A 19978-nucleotide genomic window follows, 5' to 3' on the forward strand; every position below is an offset into this window, starting at 1 on the left:
ACTTATCCAAAGCGAGATAGCTATACATCAGCAACTGGTGGCAATGGGGACGAGGCATCGCAGGCTCCAAACCCTGCACAAACACACACAGGAATGGGGCACAGCAATGCTCCGCCCTCACCCTCTGATAAGGCACCTCGCTGGGGAGGAAAGGGCCACAGGCTGCACTGCTGCACGCCCTGGGGAGGTGATTACCGCCACAGGTTTTAATTGCTTTAAGCTTTCACGTGCAACCATGCAAGTCAAATCTAAGGAAGAAAGGCTGCGGCTTTGTTTGCCAGTTAGGGGAGGGCCTGGAGCACTGGCGCCACTCTGCCACCTGCCCCCACGTTGGGCTGGGACCAGACACTATTAAAGGGCTCGACAGAAGGCAGCTGCAGCAGTGCTCCGAACCAGTGTGTGGGACGATGGCGACCTCCGTGCAGCTGAGCACTGGGGCAAAAATGCCCCTCCTGGGGCTGGGCACTTGGAAGGTAAGGGCTTCAGTGAAAAGCATTGGTATTGCAGAGCTCCCTGGCACAACTGGCTCACATCCTCCTGCTCCTGCTCTGGAAAACTGTCCTGGTGTTTTGGGCTTCTGCTCTATCTGGCCTTTAGGCTGCGCCCTGCATGGCAGTGGGATTACAGAGGAATGGCTGGGGGCAGGCTTTAAGCCCAGGAGCCTCTGTTTATGAGATTAATACAGCCTTGAAAACACTGCATGGAATACAGTTCTTGTGAAAAAAAAAAGTGGTGGGGCAATGATCTGGGTGGGGTGGTTTTCCTATCTTTATTTTTCTAGGAAACAGACGCTTAGCATTTATTGATTTGAGATTCTTAGATTTATTTATTATTTTTCAGTCTGCACCAGGGAATGTAACAGCTGCAGTGATGGCTGCTATCGATGCTGGATACCGCCACTTTGATTGTGCCTATGTGTACCAGAATGAGAGTGAAATTGGGGAAGGGATCCAACGGAAAATCAAGGAAGGCATTGTAAAACGAGAGGACATCTTCGTCGTCAGTAAGGTAGAGATCTGATGGACTTGCATCCTGAGGAGGGAGGGGAGGCACGCTTTGCCTATAGTATATTCATAGGAGGAAACTCAAGTAATGAAAAGAAGCTATGTGCTGTAGGATGGAGCTATTCATAATGTTAGTCAGGTCACTCCTGATACAAGCTTCCTACTTCACCCTATTCCATATGGGGAGGGCACCACAGACAGGGGTGACACCATTTGACTCTTTCCTGACCATTGATTGTGATTTTGCTGAACCCATGAGGTAGGGATGTTGAGTCCCTAGAGCTGCGAGCAGAGGAGAGAATCCTTCTTTTCCTCCTAGTTCACTGGCAGCTTGCTCCCCGTTCAACCTGAACCACTGAGAGAAGTAGAACCATGTCATAGGGACTTCACAATGATGTTGAAGCCCAAGGGTGCTGGAAGCCCTTTCTCTTCCCTGCCCCTCTGGAGTATGCATTTCCTTCCTTCAACCCATATTCTTCCTGGGGAACGGCTCTTTCTATCCAAATCCCTGGACAGCAACCACTCTTCCTCCCCCACAATACACTAAGTGCTCAAACACAGCCACTCTGCTGTGCTCCTTCCTGGGGAGAGGCAGAAGTGCTGGGGGATGAGGGGGAACCTGGCCCTGCATCTCATGTTTCTGCTGGAGTGCAGAGGCCACCTGAGGATCGTTGCCCAGGATGCAGGAGCAGGGAAGCAGGCAAAGGTATGGGGGGGGGGGGGCTGGTAGCACCAAGCAAGGTAGAAACTAGCATTGTGAAGGCAGAGATCTGAGAACATTTGGTATCGCAGATCACTACAGATGCAGTTCTAACATGATAGAAGCAACTCACCAACTGCTAACATGCAGTTGAGGAGGAAAGCCCTGTGGCGGCTGGTGCCTGTGGCGCCACTCAGTACTTGTTCCAGCAGCCAGGCTCGTGGTCCTGCCAAAGGGGTATCCCTCTGCTGTGTGAGGAAGACAAGGCTCTGGGCATCCTGGGACAAACTAATATGCTCAGTACATGTCCCAGGAAAGGTGTGGTTGGTGGGGTTTGTTTTTATTGCTTGGAAAGGAAAGAGAGGAAGAAAGGAAAGGAAGGAAAACACTGTATTTGTATTCAGGATTCTGAAATTCTTTCTTACCTTGGTAAATGCATGTTACAAACCATTTTTTGTGGCTTGGCTTGTATTTTCATGGCTTAACCTGACAAATTTGTTACAGGAAATGTACAATGGTCAGGTCTGAAAGAAAGCCATATTGAGTTAAGCTGTTTTCTTCTACACAGTATCTGACCTTGTAATAAGAGATTTTACTACAGACCTATCTCATCATGTGTGTTGCCACTGCACATATTGCCCACATATTGCGCACAGTATCATGAGCTAGTTGTGCTCACAGAGCAAGTCCCCCTTGAAGAGCAACAGGATGACCTAATTTCACATTGGCTGCCAAAGAAGATGGAAAGCTTCTCTGCTGTTCAGGACAGCACCTGAGAGCTTTAACCCTGGAGGTCACAGTGTGGCTTGGCTTTTTTCTCTAGCTTTGGTGCACGTTCTACGACAAACCTCTGGTGAAGGGAGCCTGCCAGAAGACTCTTGCTGCCCTGAAACTGGATTACCTGGATCTCTACCTCATGCACTGGCCTATCGGGTTTAAGGTACAGCAACAGAGATGCCCTTGGCTTTCCCTCTGGGAGAGCTCTTCAAAACTGCCAGTCATGCTTATGGCACTACTGCTCCTCCAGTCAAGGGCTTTCAGGTGTCTGTGCGTGCTCTAGTGCTGCTCATTCAGCTTTACTCTGGCCATGTGAGCCAGCCTCTTGATCCCTGCCTCCAAGTTTGCTGCTTGCACAGTGTCCTCTGCCCTTTTGATCCTGGGAGAGGCAGACCTAGAGGTAGGGGCACATCTCCCAGCTGCAAGCATAAGCTACACTGCTGCCCTTTTCTTCACAAACCCCAAGTGTGCTTCTCTGACAATGGCTTGGCTCCCTCCTTGTGGGAAGGAGGGAGCCTCTACTTCACTGCCTGACAGAAAGTCTGTCTTCTGCATGTTACAGAATCTCAGAGCAAGAGCAAATGTTTCTGTTTTCCATTTCTCTCTTTAATCGCTGAGTCCTTAATATGGTACACACTGAACTGAGTTTTCCTGTAGAAGCCTTATTGTTGTTCCGCAGACCCTGGAATTCAAAAGGTGAAGCTTTTTGACACCATAATTTCGCAGACTTCAGGTACTGCAAAGTAACTGTGTCAGTTCACATATACCTAGTGGTATATATACCTAGTGGCATATACCCAAATATATGGGTATATACTCATATATACCTAGTGGTATATGCTTTGTGGGGTCCAGCTGAAATATCTGTCTTTATTGGCATAGCTGCTGGCAAAAATGCCACAACTCTGCATGAACTAAGAATAAGACATGACTGAAAAATGAATTAAGCTATGAAAAAAATAATATAGTTTTTTCATGTACCAGGAGCTTTGGCTCCTCATGTTCCTGTTTTCTTCTCCTAAAAAGTTAGCTTCCCAACATAGATTGTTTCAAGTGTTTTCTCTTGAAATGACAGGCAGGAGAGGAGCTGTTTCCCAAAGATGACAAAGGCATGTGTATTCCCAGCAACACTGATCTGCTACATACCTGGGAGGTAAGCTCAGCCACAGCAGAAGACTGAAGCTTGCTTTGTCCTCAGAAGTCTCTTCCACGTTTTCATTACGTTCAGCAGCCACAGAATTGTTGTCTTATGCATGCAGAATTATTGGGGAGAACTTACAGTAGTGTGAGGTAGCTTTTCAAAACAGGCATGCTTAGCGAAGCTGTCATTCCTATCCTCTGAGTGCCTTAGTTGAATGCCTAACCTACCATGAGCTGCCCAATGACTTTCGGAGGAGTCACAGACCAAATTCATGTTAGAAAAAGTTCTTTGCTTGACCTTAACAACCATACAGTTATCTTCACTGCAACTGTAACACAGTTCTTGGGAAGCATCCTCAACTCCTGGGAGCTGAGGCACAAATACACCGGTGCCCCCTTTTCCCTCAGAGACTCAAGAACTCTGCACATCTTGAGACAGTCATTTTGTTCCTTCCATGAAGGAAATAAGCCATGTCAGGAAGAATGTCTTCTTCAGGCCCTGTCTGGTATACCTGATGATGATGACTTTGCTGCCCTTTCTGTTAGGCCATGGAAGAGCTGGTGGATGCTGGTCTGGTCAAAGCCATTGGAATCTCCAACTTCAACCATGAACAGATTGAGAGGATCTTGAACAAGCCAGGACTGAAATACAAGCCTGCAAATAACCAGGTAGGCTGCTATGTTACAGCAGGTGAACGTTCTTCAAGGATTATGAAGATCTGATTACAGTCAAGTGAAGATTTGGAAAAAGGGAGAATGAAGTGGACACAACATGTTCTCTAAATCCCACCCTGCAATTATTTTGGGGTACACAAGGCACTGGGATACTTCCTTTCTTTGTTTTTCAACTTGCTAAACCACTGATGCTGGAGCAGCTCTCCCTTAAACAAGCATTCTGGAGGGATAAAGAACTGAGAAATGAGCTTTATGAAACCCTGCATCCAAAGCTGTGTAAGAACCTACTATAAAAATATGTGCCTTCAGTGCTAAGGATGCATATTATCACGTAGACCATTGGCAAGTTAGGAAAAAAGGCAGGCTGTAACCGGATTAGGAGATACTCCCTGGAGCACAGCAACATTACAACAGTTCTGCCACTGTCAATCTCTGTGTTCTTGTGCTGGCAGATCGAATGTCATCCATACCTTACCCAGGAGAAGCTGATCAAGTATTGCCAATCCAAAGGAATTGCTGTGACAGCATACAGTCCCCTTGGCTCTCCAGACAGGCCGTGGTAAGACTGCTTTGCAATCTGCAAGGCAGCTGGCATGACTGATGCTGAAAGCATTGAGACTATAACCGCACCATTACTCACTCCGATAGATACAGACTTCTGTTGCTAGGTAGGGTCTTGCTAAGGAGGTTCCTCACCATTGGCCTTCTGTTCTCCATACAGGGCTAAGCCAGAGGATCCTTCCCTTCTGGATGACCCCAAGATTAAAGAGATTGCAGCCAAGCACAACAAAACCCCAGCACAGGTAGGCAGGTGCAGTAAAGTGGGTATTGGTTCCTGGTACACAGCCATAACGAAACTATGCTTGAGGAGAGGATACAAATGGCATCCGTTCCACATGAACTGTGACACTCCCTGGTGAGTTTTCTCTAAGAATGCAGTTTGTTTACTACATGGCCTGCAAGATGTGTTACTGAGAGCTCTTTGACCCTCAACAAAGAAAAAGTCCTCAACACATCTTCAAATATTTTCATGTTTCAGTCTTCCCATCTCAAGTCCTGTTGCACAGAATGAAACCTTTGTATAGATTGCTAGAGGTCCAGGTGAGAAGATGAAGAATTGAGTGTCACATAACTGGTTGGAAGAGAAGTAGGGAGACCTTTCTGTGGGCTCCATTGCTTCTCTCTTTGCTCTTCTGGAAGTGCTTCCTAGGCCTCAGGTACAGGAATGATTTGAAATGCACGTCTGCAGAAATGGCTTAGTTCTGACTAATTATTCAACAGGAAAAGAACAATCTGTATTGGAATAGACTCCACTTACAGAACCAGAGGAGCCATCCTCACTGACTCAGTGGTCTGTTCTTGCAGGTTCTCCTTCGGTTCCACATCCAGAGAAATGTGGTTGTGATTCCCAAGTCTGTCACACCACAGCGCATTGTGGAGAACTCCAAGGTGAGTGATTACATGCAACCTGGGTGCTGCCCTTCAGGGATGGCAGTCCTTCCCCCTGCAGAGCAAGTAGTGATCCTTTCTTACCCTTCCCAAGTCCTCTTCAGACAAGAGCACTGGGCTTTTTCTGTCTGTATGTTTAGCTATATTCTAGTGAGGACTAGACAGCTACAATTGGAGCACAGCAGTGAAGAGAGCTTATATGATATTTCCTGCTTCTGTGGCTTGTGGATGAATCAGCAGGCAGAGCTTACTTGGAGCCCAAGTGCAGAAACATGCCAGAAAAGTCTTATGTAGTTCAAGCGATGTTAAGAAAATACCTCTTTTGTCCATCGTCCAAGTCACTCCTCTAACTGTTAATTCGGTGGCCCCTGACTGAAACTGGACATCAGCATTTCAGAAGACGTGTAGTTGGATTGATGGGAATATTAAAGTCTTCAAAACTTTTATTCTGAATCGGAGCAAGAGATATACAAACTGAAATTCTCTAGCACTAACTGCTCACTAAGCTAACAATACCCTTCCAGTGTGAAGTTGTTCTGTAATCTTGTGCATCTTTTTCAAAAGCTTTGATTTGTTCAAAGAGATCATTTCCAGCTGTTTCTCCTGTTAGGTGTTTGACTTTGAATTGAGTAAAGAAGAGATGGCAACAATTTTAAGCTTTAACAGAAACTGGAGAATCTGTGCAATGAGCATGTAAGTGACACTTCTTGTTTCCTTCCATCTCTTAAATTGTTAGCGCTCTTTACAGGGAATTTTGTGTCACAGGGATTAGTTTGGGCAAAATTTGGCATATTTAAAAATCTTGCCAGATTAAATTCTAAGTGGTTCATCCCCAAAATAGTATTTCAGAGGAGGGCTTAATATTTTCATTTTAATAACTAAAGAATGAAAAGAAATCAACCTATGTTCTCATTTTGAATTCAGTCTCCAGGAAACTCTCCGTACCTGGAATTACAAAAGATGGGTTCTGGTTGTTCATTTTGCATTTGTCTGTATTAGAGAAATGAGCATGTAACAGACTCAAATTCCTAATTTCTCATGCAAAATTTATTTGCATTTCTTGCCATACCCTTTTAGGAATATTACAGAAATTGATGGTATGTTTTTCATGCATGTTTGGCAGGCACATGAACATTGGACGGGTGTAGTATGTGGATTTATGCCTGGCAGATTAAAGCCAGACAAGAAATCTTTGTTGAAAGGCTATAGAAAATGTCTTTCAGGCAGTAAACAGTGTGAACTTAAATTCTTTATCTAGAAAGTGACTAAGTCCCACCACCGCTGAGTGCTCAGTGCCTGAGTAACAGGAAAGGACTTGAGAATTTTTTAGGGTACAAATGGCACACATCACCAAGGAAAACAGAAATCTGTATATATATACAGATATACATATGGGTGGGGGTGTGCGTGCATATATATCTATGTATATAGGTATATATGTATATATTTTATATATACATATCTCCACATATTCATTCTGCAGTTACACAATTCAGATCCTCCCTTGATGGCTCCTCTATGCACCCACTACAGATCTATACAGCATTTATTTCAGCCAGTAGAGTAATCCTCCCTCTTTGATTTCCTCCAGGTGCAAAACTCACAAGGATTACCCTTTTAATGCAGAATACTGAAGATGGTTTTACCTTGCCCTTCCCTAGACCTCTGAGATCTGACGTGCTTCTGCTCTTAGAGCTATACATCTTCTAACTTTCTTACTGCATCTGCCCTGCTGCTGACAGCAAAGACACAGGATATGTACTCAGTGAATTTTGTCTGAGTTATTTGTTGGAAGAAGGAAACAGTATAATTGTATTACAGAACAAACTGTGGTATGTAATAATTTTCTGGGCAAGACGAGAGAATTATTATCAGAGTGCCCGGTTAGAAAGCGGAAAATAGGGAGGCATTTGAACTACCACTCAATGATTAACTTAAGAATGTCAACAAAACAAAACAAAAAACATGCAAAAACAATTTCATCAGTAAAGTTTGATATTTTAAATACAAATCATTCTAAAATGCAAAAACATCATTGGCTGTCTTCTGTCTGATTTAGAAAAAAATGACCTTTTTGGTATAAAATGAACTGTGTATAAGTTTTCATGTTCTAGTCTCACCTTCTTGCCCAAAAAGCTATACACAGACAGGTCAGCTGTGGCCACCTGAATTAGGGGACATGACTAGTCCCTGGAGCAATTCCCACCAGAAAAACCACTTTCCCCTCCAGGCTCCAGAGGGCAGCCAGCCCCCAGAGGAGATTCCCATTGCCCTGGCAGCACAACCCAGGAGCAGCACCCCAGGACTCCTGGTGTAGCTTCACCTGCCCCACACCCGCATTTCCCCCTGCCAGGAGACCCCAAACCAGGCAGCCTCCCCAGGAGCTCAGCCAGTCCCAGGCAGCAGGCCTCCTCACAAGGCCAAATGCCCCAAGCCTGGGGCAGCCAGGCCATGCCAGGTGCTCAGGAACTAGGGCTCATCAGGCTGCAACAACCTTCCTCCTACACCCCCCATCAACCCAGCTGCCCCCTCCCCAACACAGCCCAGCCCAGCTGCCCCACAGACACACAGACACACATAGGCACACAGACACGCGCACACATGCACATGCACACAGATGCACACACAGATACACACACACACACCCCGCTCTGGAGCACATCTGGCACAGGGCAGAAGGGCTGTTTGCAGGGTAGGTGTTAGGGAATCAATCCCCATACCTCCTACTCACTTTACTCCCAAAACTGAAGGCTTCAAAATAGCCATGACTCCTTTGACAACACTGTCTCGGACTCCTTTTAGCTCCTTCTTTTCTTTTTTGCAAGGCTACTTGGAAGGGTAGTATTTGTTTTCATAGCTGTGCATCCTTCCTGCTGCTTCCCACTAGACAGGGAGCCAAAACACAGTCATAGAGTTGCACATGGCCTTCAATTAGAAAGTCGTAAAATCTTCTGCTCAATAAAAGAGACACCTTCAGACCTTCTCTCCAAAATTTCCACTTTCGGTTCAAGAACACAGAATCCAAGAACACTTGTTTCCCAGCTTCCTGAAAGAAGCAACGCATTAAACCCTCAGTAACCCCCACGCTGAGGTAAGACAGCTCTGCTGGGACAAGATAGGGGCCTTTATTGATCAGAAAGGTTACAATATCTGCTCTGGTGCAGGGAGCCAAAGCTTTAGGGAAGTTCTTCACAACCACTCTCTTGCCTGGGAGCGCTCCTGCTCACACACTTGTTCTAACTCACCGCAGTGCCGTCACTCTGAGCGCAGTCACACAGTCTCATCCCAGAGCTCCTCCACCAGGGTAGGTGCTCACTCCCCCATCTCACCTACTCCAAAGGCCTTCCCTGCTCCAACTTGAGGGGTCCCCTCTGCCAGCCCAGAGCACAGACAACAACCTGCCAAGACAAAGGACACATCTGAGGGGTTGAACCACATCATTTTACTGAATCAGGACCCCATGGCAGACTGAGCAATGAGCAGACAGGGGCTGCCAGCCTCAAATGACAATATAACCTGGATCCGCCTCACTAGCAGCAGAGGCAGTGGCACATGCCTTCGTTCAGAATTTGACTGTTCCTGGGGTTTTCTTTCTTAAGTACACAGTTGTCCCCGCACGTGCAGTTAATGACCGAATCCTAGTGCTATCAAAGAAAGAAATCTCATTAACTCTGGGAAGACCCAAACGCAGCCACAGGACCTCAGTCCTTTGAAGTATGCTCCTAGCTTGATTTGAACTCAATATGAGAAAGAAACCAAGGTCTTAGAATTACGTTCGACTAAAGATCCTCACAGCTGCTTTCCTGCCTTAACAAGTGTCCGATTTTAATGCCTTAACAATCTACTGATTTTAGTTAGGCTTGTAAAAGCTGCAGGCCTTGGTAGCTCTTCCCCCTACCACTTCAGATGATCATACTCTGCTCCTCTCTCACCTCTTCACTTCTACTGTGTACTCTTTCAGCAGACCAGATGCACTTGCTGGTAAACACTGTCTCCACAAGGACATAGCCGCTTCCTTCATTTTGGAGCATGTTCTTTGCAGGTCCAAACCCTGCTGGTCTCTGAGGTCACAGTCTGTGGTCCTAAGTGGTGGTGAATTACAACTACCAAATGCAAAGTCAGCACAACAAACCTGAAAGACCACTACAGTAACCATCCTGCTCTACTGCAAAACCTCACACACACACACAAAAAAAAACCCACAACCCCCTTCCTCACACACACTCCTGACATTTCTTGTAAAAAAAAAAACGAGCATTTATCAAGGGCATGGTCTGCTAGATTTACCAGGCTAGGTGTCACCCAGTGACACAGGCAGTACTTCTTCTCTCCCCAAGGCCATGCCATCATGTGACAACCCCAGCCAGGCCTTCGGGAGACGTAAATAGCTGAAAGCAGGTCTGCCTTAGAGCAAAAAGGGGAAGGTCTCCCACTAACAAGAGCAAACGGCACAGCAAAATACAGAACTTTTGCCTGAAATCCTCTGAAAACAGGTGGAAACATCTCTTGGACAGGAAGTCATCAGGGAAAACCATGCAGCCACATTGGGAGGAGAACGTGAACAGGCTGCAGAGCACAACACCCCACAAACATCTGAAAAGGAAATGAGAAGAAGGCCAAGTTGCATTTCTCAGCTGGGCTCTCCAGCAAGTCTCCTTTTCTGTCTTCACACACTCTACCCAGCTCCTTGCCACAGGATCACTAAAACTTCAAAACCTCTCCCCAGAAAAACAGGCTCAGAAGAATACAGACAAATACAGTAGGGTCTTCTCCTCTTTATGACAGGAAATCCCCTCTTACTGGCCACACAGCAGAGTTTTGCAAGCTTTCACATCTGTCTGATGGTACCACTTTACTTTTGTAGCACTCCAGCACAAAATCTGATTGATTCTGACAGTTCCTACACCACGGGCTCCTACGCCTGAAATCAAAGCACGATTAGTACATATCTCTGCTGATACTTATAAATCACCAGAACACCACCATTCGCTTGAGCATCCACGGCATCCAAGAGACAGCAGAGACACGCTGGCCCTTCTCTGGCCTTCAGGCTGCCCTGAGAAAGCAAATCACAGCCAATGCACAACCTGTCATTTTGCATTTTCCTTTGACTTTCCTGGACACCGAACCAGCCCCCAGGAAACTGAGCACACTCACAGCAGATTTATGGAGAATGAATCCAAAAACAAGAGTAGAAGATGAACACTGAGTTATATAAAACTGTCACATGATTCAACTGAAACACATCACATACTGAGGACAGCTAATGGTGCTGTCACAAAGCAGTAGGAAGATTAAAGGGAAAAACTAATTACCTTGTCTGCAGTTAAGTTAAATGGAGCGGAAAGCACCTGGCACCCAGAGGAAAGATCACCATTATACTCCCAACCAACACTTGTGCCTGAATAAATTCTCGAGTGTGAGCAAGCAGCAAAGCCTCCCAGGCTGCCTTAACATCATGGAGTACTTGCTGGATCCTGTAGGTAAATCTGCTTTTTTCCTCTGTGCTGTGACCATTTCATCAGACAGCATATTCTTGTCTCTACAAAACCTCAAAGCCAATTTCTGACCTGAAATTACAAGGTACCCATCGTTTATTTTTACACTCGCGTATTTTATTCTGAAGTACCCTCTGCACCTGCCTAAAGACAGAGGGACAATTTGATCGCAATGACACTCACCAGAAAGTCACTGGTTTTCTTCAACTTTACACATTAAAAACAGTTTTTCCCAACATTTAAAATAAAATATTTTAAACTCTCTATTTTCTGAATTGCTCCTACAGAACAACGTGCTTTTCCCCCAAAAGCGAGACCTGCATTCGCTCCATCCTGAGAGGGGAACCGAAAGCTCCCACTTCTCACCAGAGACGGACACCAAGGCTTCTCCAGCTGTCTTGCTTATGGGCATGCAGGGTCACCATCTCAGCCTGGTGGCCACCATCCCCGTGACGGCGACACGTGCCGCCACGCTCCAGCCAAAGGGCTCAGCCCTTCCTCGGCCCACGGCCGGGCCCAGGCTCACAACCTGCAACCACAGAGCAGCTCCGCGAGCAGAGAGCCAGCGACCTCTGCAATGTTGCTGCTGTCTCCTGGCCTCCCTCAGGACTCCTGTTTAGTGACTCATTTCGTGACACCTGCAGCTTTACGGATGCAAAGTCACGGGCCAAAGTGCTCCTGACTGAAACGCGCTCCCGGCGTGATAAACGACGGGACGAACTTTGAAAGGGTGTTGCAAGACCCCAGCACTTATCCAAAGCGAGATAGCTATACATCAGCAACTGGTGGCAATGGGGACAAGGCATCGCAGGCTCCAAACCCTGCACAAACACACACAGGAATGGGGCACAGCAATGCTCCGCCCTCACCCTCTGATAAGGCACCTCGCTGGGGAGGAAAGGGCCACAGGCTGCACTGCTGCACGCCCTGGGGAGGTGATTACCGCCACAGGTTTTAATTGCTTTAAGCTTTCACGTGCAACCATGCAAGTCAAATCTAAGGAAGAAAGGCTGCGGCTTTGTTTGCCAGTTAGGGGAGGGCCCGGAACCACCTGCCCCTGGGCCGGGACCCCCGGGGGCGGGAAGGGCCGCGGAGGGGGTGCCTCTGACGCCCCCCCTCCACTGGTGACTCCTTCCACGATAACTCTCCCGTTGCAACCGCGCGGGCCTCCCATTGGTTGTCCTGCTTTGCTGGTGGCCACGCTGATTGGGTCATGCATCCATGAGGGGCAGGCCTTGACCGGTGATTGGCCGCGTGCGGCTGGGCGGTGACGTGAATAACCTCGGCCTGGTGCAGTGGGGTTCCGGGCGCTGCCATCCGCCGCGGGCGGGGGGAGGTCCCCTCTCCGGCGGGTGGCGCCGCCCGGGGGAAGGGGCCGGGACGGCGGGCCGGGCCGGGCCCGGCCGCCGCTAAAGGCCTGGGCGGGAGGCGGCACCCGCGGCCATGGCGGCCTGCGTGCGGCTGGGCGCCGCGGCGCGGATGCCCCTCCTGGGGCTGGGCACCTGGAGGGTAGCGGCGGCGGGGGGCGGCCGGTGCCGAGCCCGAGCGGGCGGTGGGGGGAGCCCGGGGGCCGCGTGTGGGGGTTTAACATGGATGGCAGAGCTGCGTGCTAGACCGCCTTAAAACCCCTTCGTGTGTCGTTGGTCTGTGGGGTTTTGTTTTTTCGCTTTTTTTCTCCTCTCAAGCTAAGTAGGGAACAGCATGAAGTGTTTTGACCTGTGTTTCTTACCCTTTTACTTATTTATTTTCTTCCCTCCCCTCTCTACCCCAAGTCCCCCCCGGGTAAGGTGGAAGGTGCAGTGATGGCTGCCATCGATGCTGGGTACCGCCACTTCGACTGTGCCTACGTGTACCAGAACGAGAACGAAGTTGGGGAAGGGATCCAGCAAAAAATCAAGGAAGGCGCTGTGAAGCGAGAGGACCTCTTCATCGTCAGTAAGGTAGGGATCTGGTGGCCTAGGATCCCGGGGTAGACCTGTTTTACCTGTGATAGTTTCACAGTAGGAAACTAAAGAGTTGGGGCAGTATTATGTTGTACAAAAGAGTAACTCAGTGTGCAATTGAGATGACTTCTGATACAGCTTTCCTGCTTCATCTCATTGCCATGATACCATTTGATTCTTTCCTAACCATTCACTGTGGTTTTATGTATCCCCTGGATAGGAACAGTGCATCCCCTCTCCTCTGAGCAGAGGAGACAATCTTGCTTTTCCTGACAGTTTGCTCCCCAGCCAGTCTGATACCACTGAAGGAAGTCAGGGCTGTGATTTCCCCACACAATCCACGAAGTGCTTGACACGGTAGGTTTCCCGTAGTCTAGTGCTTTTGGGACAGATGGATGTGCTGGGGGATGAGGAGGAACTTGGCCCTATATCTCATGCCTCTGCTGGAGTGCAGAGGCCACCTGAGGAGCATTGCCCTGGGATGCTGGAGCAGGGAAGCAGGCAAAGGTATTGGGGGGGGAGCAGGCTGGTAGTGCCAAGCAAGGTAGAAACTAGCCTTGCAGCAGTCTGAGAACACTTGGTATTATGGATTGCTACAGATGCAGTGCTAACTGGTAACAGGACCTTGTCAACTGATAACCCACAGTTGAGGAGAAAAGCCCTATGGTGGCTGTGATACCATTCTGTGCTTGCTCCGGCAGCTGGGTTTGCGGTCCTGCCAAAGGGGTGTCCCTCTTCTGTGTGAGGAAGACGAGGCTCTGGCCATCCTGGGACAATGTAATTGCTCAGCATATGTCCCAAGAAAGCTGTAGTTAGTGGATTTTCTTTTTCTTGCTTATTAAGCACTACATTTAGCTGGGTTCTGAAGTTGCTTCTTGCCTTGCTAAATGCTTATTCCAGACTTTGTGTGGTTTGTATTGTGTTCTTATGGCTTTACCTGCTAAATACATTGCAGGAGACTTATGAATGGTCAGGTCTGACAGAAAACTGTCTTCATATGTGCTATCCTCTTCTACCCCATATCTGACCTTGCAATAGGTGGCTTTTAAATTATGAGTGAACAAATGGAAGGCAAATCACTGTCTACCATTACTACCATTCAAGGATGTGTATTGCCATGGCACATTGTTCTTATTATGGTCTAGCTCTGCTTGCAGAGCAGGCCCCATTAGAAGACCCATAAGATGATCTAATTCCACATTGGCTGCCAAAGAAGATGGAAAGCTTCTCCTGTTCAGGACAGCACCTGAGAGCTTTAACCCTGGAGGTCACAGTGTGGCTTGGCTTTCTGTCTCTAGCTTTGGTGCACATTCCATGACAAACCTCTGGTGAAGGGAGCCTGCCAGAAGACTCTTGCTGCCCTGAAACTGGATTACCTGGATCTCTACCTCATGCACTGGCCTTTTGGGTTTAAGGTACAGTAACAGTATCGTGTCTTACAACTTCTGTCTCTTATAACTGGCACTCTTGAAGCGCTTTACAGCTCAGTCATTGCTCCAACCAGGAAAGATCATGCATCTCTTGTGTTACCAGCACTGTACCTGCACTTCCACACAAGTGGTGTGTCTTATTTTCCTGTCTGTATTTGGTGAGCCAACACATTGTTGGCTCTGGTGGAAGTACCTGTCTTTACTGGGTCGGTTGCTGGCAAAAGTGCAATAACTCCACATGAAGGAGAAAGGAATGACTGAAGAATGTAGGCAAGAACAAGAACTTATTTTCTCCACTAAAAGCTTGTTGTCCTAGTCCTCAGCTGTCATGGCATTAAGCTAGCATCCCAACAGAGTGTTTCAAGCAGTTTTCTCTTGTGCTAACAGGCAGGAGAGGAGCTGTTTCCCACAGATGACAAAGGCATGTCTATCCCCAGCAACACTGATATTCTACATACGTGGGAGGTAAGCTCAGCCACTGTGGGAGAATGATGTTTTCTGTCCTTGGTCTTTTCCATGTTCTCATTACCTTCAGCAGTTGCAGAATTGTTATCTCATGTATGCAGAATTAGTTGGAAAGATTTGCTGGTACAAGAGTGGATTATTGGGGGGTGTTATTTTCCACTTCTAACTCAGTGTTAATTTCTGCAATCTCAAAGAATGAGACTTGGGTCTTCAGTGGGATGGGTAACGTAGCACAAATATGCCAGTGCTCCTCTTTCCCCCTCAAAGGATCAAGAACTCTGCATGTCCAAACAGTCATTTTGATCCTTCTCATGAAGGAAGTAAGCCATGTCAGGAAGAAGGTTGTCTTCAGGCCCTGTCTGGTATACCTGATGATGATGACTTTGCTGCCCTTTCTGTTAGGCCATGGAAGAGCTGGTGGATGCTGGTCTGGTCAAAGCCATTGGAATCTCCAACTTCAACCATGAACAGATTGAGAGGATCTTGAACAAGCCAGGACTGAAATACAAGCCTGCAAATAACCAGGTAGGCTGCTATGTTACAGCAGGTGAATGTTCTTCAAGGATTATGAAGATCTGATTACAGTCAAGTGAAGATTTGGAAAAAGGGAGAATGAAGTGGACACAACATGTTCTCTAAATCCCACCCTATGGGACACAAGTCACCAGGATACTTCCCCTTTTTTGGTTTTGAGCTTGCTGAACCGCTGTTCACATATGCTGGAGCAGCTGTATGGTTTTTTTGAAAGAATAATGAATACAGAGATGAGCTCTGATCCTGTGGTTGTACTCAATTTTGCTGAAAGGATTCAAAAAAGTACATGAGGACTTAGTGTAAAAGTTGGTGCCCTGTAGCATTACAGCTTTGTGTTATTACACAGACTACTGGCAAACTAGGATAAAGGCAGTGTGTAACTGGAGTAAGAGATAATCCCTAGAGCAACATGGCAATTGTTCAGCCACTATCAGACTCTGCTCTTGTGTTGGCAGATCGAATGCCATCCATACCTTACCCAGGAGAAGCTGATCAACTATTGCCAATCCAAAGGGATTGCTGTGACGGCATATTGTCCCCTTGGACGCCCGGACAGGTAATTTACAATCTACAAGTAGATTAGTGCATCTTAAGCTTGAAGCATTCAGACAAATTGAATGAGCAATGGTGTGGATGTGTATATATAAAGATTACTCTTGCTAAGTAGAATCTTTCTGCAGAGGTCCCATGCTTTCTTTTTTTCTTCTCTGTAGAAGGGAAGGCTCCTCTGATGTACTTCTGGATGACCCCAAGATTAAAGAGATTGCAGCCAAGCACAACAAAACCCCAGCACAGGTAGGCAGGTGCAGTAAAGCGGGTATTGGTTCCTGGTACACAGCTGTAAGGAAACTATGCTTGAGGAAAGTATCTATATTCCCTGTGAACCATGGCTCTCTTCTGTGATGTTTAGTAGCAATGCAGGTTGTTTGCTGTGTGGCCTGCAACATGTGCTTGAAGGGGCTCTTTGACACTGAACAAATGTTTCTCATCTCAAGTGCTGTTGCAGAGAATGAAACCCTTGCAATGACTGCTTAAAGTCTGGGTGTGAAGGGAAGGAACTGACTGTCCCAAAACTGGATGGGAGAGGAGAAAGGAGACCTTTCTGTGGGCTCTACCACGTCTCTCTTTGCTCTTCTAGAAGTGCTGTCTAGGCCTCGAGTACAGGAATCATTTGATACGTAGAAATGAATTATTTTTGCTGAATCATGCACATTACAGCAAACTGCTGTTGGGACAGGCTCTGCTTATTACAGACCAAGAGCCATCTTGTCTCTGACCCATTGATATGCTCTTGTAGGTTCTCATTCGGTTCCACATCCAGAGAAATGTGGTTGTGATTCCCAAGTCTGTCACACCACAGCGCATTGTGGAGAACTCCAAGGTGAGTGATTACATGGCAGCCTGGGTGCTGCCCTTCAGGGACGGCAGTCCTTCCCCCTGCAGAGCAAGCAGCAATCCTTTCTTACCCTTCCCAAGTCCTCCTCAGACAAGAGCACTGGGCTTTTTCTCTGTCTGTTTAGCTATGGTCTAGTGAGGGCTAAAGTAGCAACTGCAGTTCACAGAGCAGAAGTGAACAGAGCTCCTGGAAGCAGTGCACTGGTAACCTTAACAGTCACCTTAGATGATGCTTCCTGTTCTGGTGCTTGTGCATGAATCAGCAGGCAGGGCTCACATGGAGCCCAAGTGCAGTAACATGCCAGAAAAGTCTTACGTAGGGCAAAGCAACATTAAGAAAATCATTCTCGTGTCCATACACCAAGTTGCTCCTCTGAATTCAGCCATCTCTGACTGACATTGGACATCAGGATTTCAGAAGAAACCCAGCTGGATTAATGGGTTACAGGAGAGTCTTCCAGGTGTTCCTTTGGAGTAGGACAGATAGATGCAATCTCCACAGATGGAGGCATGCTGCAACACTGACTGCTCACCCAGCTTCTTGGAACAGCAGACACATTACCTGCAACTGTGGTGGGTAGGTGGGTGGGTGGGTGTTTTCCTCCCCCTGCCAGTGGAGTCTTGGAAATGCCTACAGACTGCTTTTCCCCTTCGCTCTTGCATGAGGCCATCGCTCCTTCTAACCAGCACCCTTCCAGTGTGGACTTGCTCTTGAATCTTGTGAATCCCACAATCTTTGGGTTGTTCCAAGAGATGACTTCCAGCTGTTTCTCCTGTTAGGTGTTTGACTTTGAATTGACTAAAGAGGAGATGGCAACTATTCTCAGCTTAAACAGAAACTGGAGAGTCTGTGAAATGATCATGTGAGTGATGGCTTGTTTCCTTCAAACTCTTTAATTCCGAGTATTCTTTACAGGGGATTTTGTGCCTAAACTCACTCACTCACCTAAACTTTGGATGAAAAAGGCATATTTTGAAGTCATGAACTCAAATTACAGATGGTTAATCTCAAAAATAACTCATTTGGAGTTGTGTATTTTCACTTTATTGACAAAATGATGGGCATAAATCATACTATACAGTCATTTGAATTTTTCTTCCAGGAAACTTTCTTTAACTGGAATTCCAACAGGAAGATTCTAGTTGATTATTTTGGCTATGTAAATTTAGCAATGAGTGTATGGCAGGCTTGAATTTATTATCGCTTTCTTATGTTGAATTTATTATAAAAACTGATGGCAGCTCTTTTCATAGGTGGTTGGGGAGGGAATGGCCATATGACAGTGCAATATGAGGAACAAATGCTTGCAGATATGCATCTTGAAGGCCTATATCCAGATACGAAGCCTCTGAAAGGCCACAAATTGTCTTTCAGGCAGTAAACAGTGAACAGACTTTATTTAGAGAGTGACTTGGTTGTGCCACATTTGAACAACCAGTGCCTGAATAACAGGAAAGGACTTGAATTTGCTGGTAATGTGTACCATTTGCACACCAAAAAAGAAAACTGTAACAAGTTAATTCTGTGGTTATACAATTTGGATCCTCCCCTGGTGCTTCCTCTAAGCATCCAGTACAGCTCTATATAGCATTTATTTCAGCCATGAGAATAATCTCTCCTCTCTGATATCCTTCAGGTGCAAAACTCACAAGGAATATCCTTTCAATGTGGAATACTGAGGACAGCTTTACCTGCTCTCTTCCAGATCTCTGGGGTCTAATGAGCTTCTACCATGGCCTAGAACTGTCCACTACACAGCTTGCTGGCAGCAGCAGGACAGATACAGCAGGCAAAGACACAGTATATGTACCTAGTGACTTTTTGTCTGTCTGTCTTTGGTGGAAGGAAATAATAAAATTGTTCTAAAGAACAAAATGTGGGCTGTTATAACTCTCTGCTCATTAGATAAATGTCTTTGCCTGGCTGGAATCACTAAATGGAAAACATGGCAACACTCTGAACTACCAGTTGGTGTTTATCCTCTGTCTTGCATCATCAGTATTTAAGGTTGCAGGGTCAAGATATGTGAGAACAGGAGAAAGATCCATTCTGAAAGGATAATTTGAACTACATAATTGGTGTCTGAAGATGAGACAACTGTATACTTCACTGCTTCTAGGGCACAACCCAAAACTTGTTTTGAAAGAAGAATAAATGGGAAAAGTGTTAAGACCTACAATTCATACAAACTCATACAATATCAAGTTCTTACTTTAACCAAGTTTAAAGGTCAAAACTGAACAGAGAATAGTGTTTGCATTCTATGCAAACCAAAAAACAGTCAGGTTACTGATAGTATAGAAGGTCTATTCTTACGGTGTGGATTGGCAAACCAAAGTGCAAAGCTTGCATTAACAATTTAATCAGAAGCATCCATATTAAACAGATATTATTTGTCACGGGAGCCTCAAGACCTTACCTTGATCACTAGTTGAATAACCAAATATAATAAGCTTTGGCTGACAGAACACTGCAGGCAACTGAAAATGTGATGAGCCTTGGTACAGGCAACAGGAAACCAATACCGAAAACTGATGGAAAGCTATATTGTGATATTATTATGGACTGATTTGATTGATGGCCTGGGCTGACATTTGGCTATGAAAACCCACAGTAACAGAGCTGGGGGAAACACTGTTATGAAGATGTCTGATACTGCCTAGAAGCAGAGGGTGCAAGATGGTACTGAGCTGCTGCTCAGGTGGATTGGAGCAAGTGGTGTTCCCTCTGTGCTAGACTGTGTGGACTCACTGGAGTGGTAAGTGGGACAGGCCTCAGTTAACTGTAACTGTGGGTATATAAAGCTTTCCCTGATAAAAGCTTGTTTTTCATTTGGTCCACTTAATGAATTCAGCTTAGCAGTGTTGTCTCTGCTACCCCTTTTCCCTCCAGGATGCAAACTGGCAGAGGATGCAGGTGAGCCTTGTGGGGCAGTGCTAGGGTAGCTTTTGAGGCCTAAGGTGTGAG

At 46.5% G+C, this 19978-nt stretch overlaps 2 protein-coding genes across 4 annotated transcripts; both read left to right on the top strand.

The window, feature by feature from the left end:
- The first annotated feature begins 254 nt into the window (after positions 1 to 254).
- On the top strand, positions 255 to 7778 carry LOC106488549 (aldo-keto reductase family 1 member B1-like). The gene is made up of 10 exons (XM_013947411.2): positions 255 to 473; positions 841 to 1008; positions 2528 to 2644; positions 3557 to 3634; positions 4168 to 4290; positions 4749 to 4855; positions 5018 to 5099; positions 5662 to 5745; positions 6356 to 6438; positions 7337 to 7778. Exons 1-10 carry the CDS (start codon positions 408 to 410, stop codon positions 7377 to 7379), a joined length of 951 nt encoding a protein of 316 aa, XP_013802865.1. The 5' UTR covers positions 255 to 407; the 3' UTR covers positions 7380 to 7778.
- A 4739-nt stretch (positions 7779 to 12517) lies between these two features.
- On the top strand, positions 12518 to 18886 carry LOC106488550 (aldo-keto reductase family 1 member B1-like). 3 transcript variants are annotated; one of them, XM_067306786.1, is made up of 10 exons: positions 12518 to 12533; positions 13016 to 13183; positions 14485 to 14601; positions 15004 to 15081; positions 15484 to 15606; positions 16071 to 16171; positions 16329 to 16410; positions 16913 to 16996; positions 17791 to 17873; positions 18717 to 18886. In XM_067306786.1, exons 2-10 carry the CDS (start codon positions 13046 to 13048, stop codon positions 18823 to 18825), a joined length of 915 nt encoding a protein of 304 aa, XP_067162887.1. In that variant the 5' UTR covers positions 12518 to 12533; positions 13016 to 13045; the 3' UTR covers positions 18826 to 18886. The 3 variants fall into 3 exon arrangements, with proteins under 3 accessions (XP_067162887.1, XP_067162874.1, XP_067162879.1); XM_067306773.1 differs by lacking the exon at positions 12518 to 12533 and adding an exon at positions 12598 to 12752; XM_067306778.1 differs by lacking the exon at positions 12518 to 12533 and adding an exon at positions 12603 to 12752 and having other exon boundaries at positions 18648 to 18886.
- The last annotated feature ends 1092 nt before the right edge of the window (positions 18887 to 19978 follow it).

Source organism: Apteryx mantelli, chromosome 1, assembly GCF_036417845.1.
Source record: "Apteryx mantelli isolate bAptMan1 chromosome 1, bAptMan1.hap1, whole genome shotgun sequence".
In the NCBI taxonomy this organism is placed as follows: Eukaryota; Metazoa; Chordata; class Aves; order Apterygiformes; family Apterygidae; genus Apteryx; species Apteryx mantelli.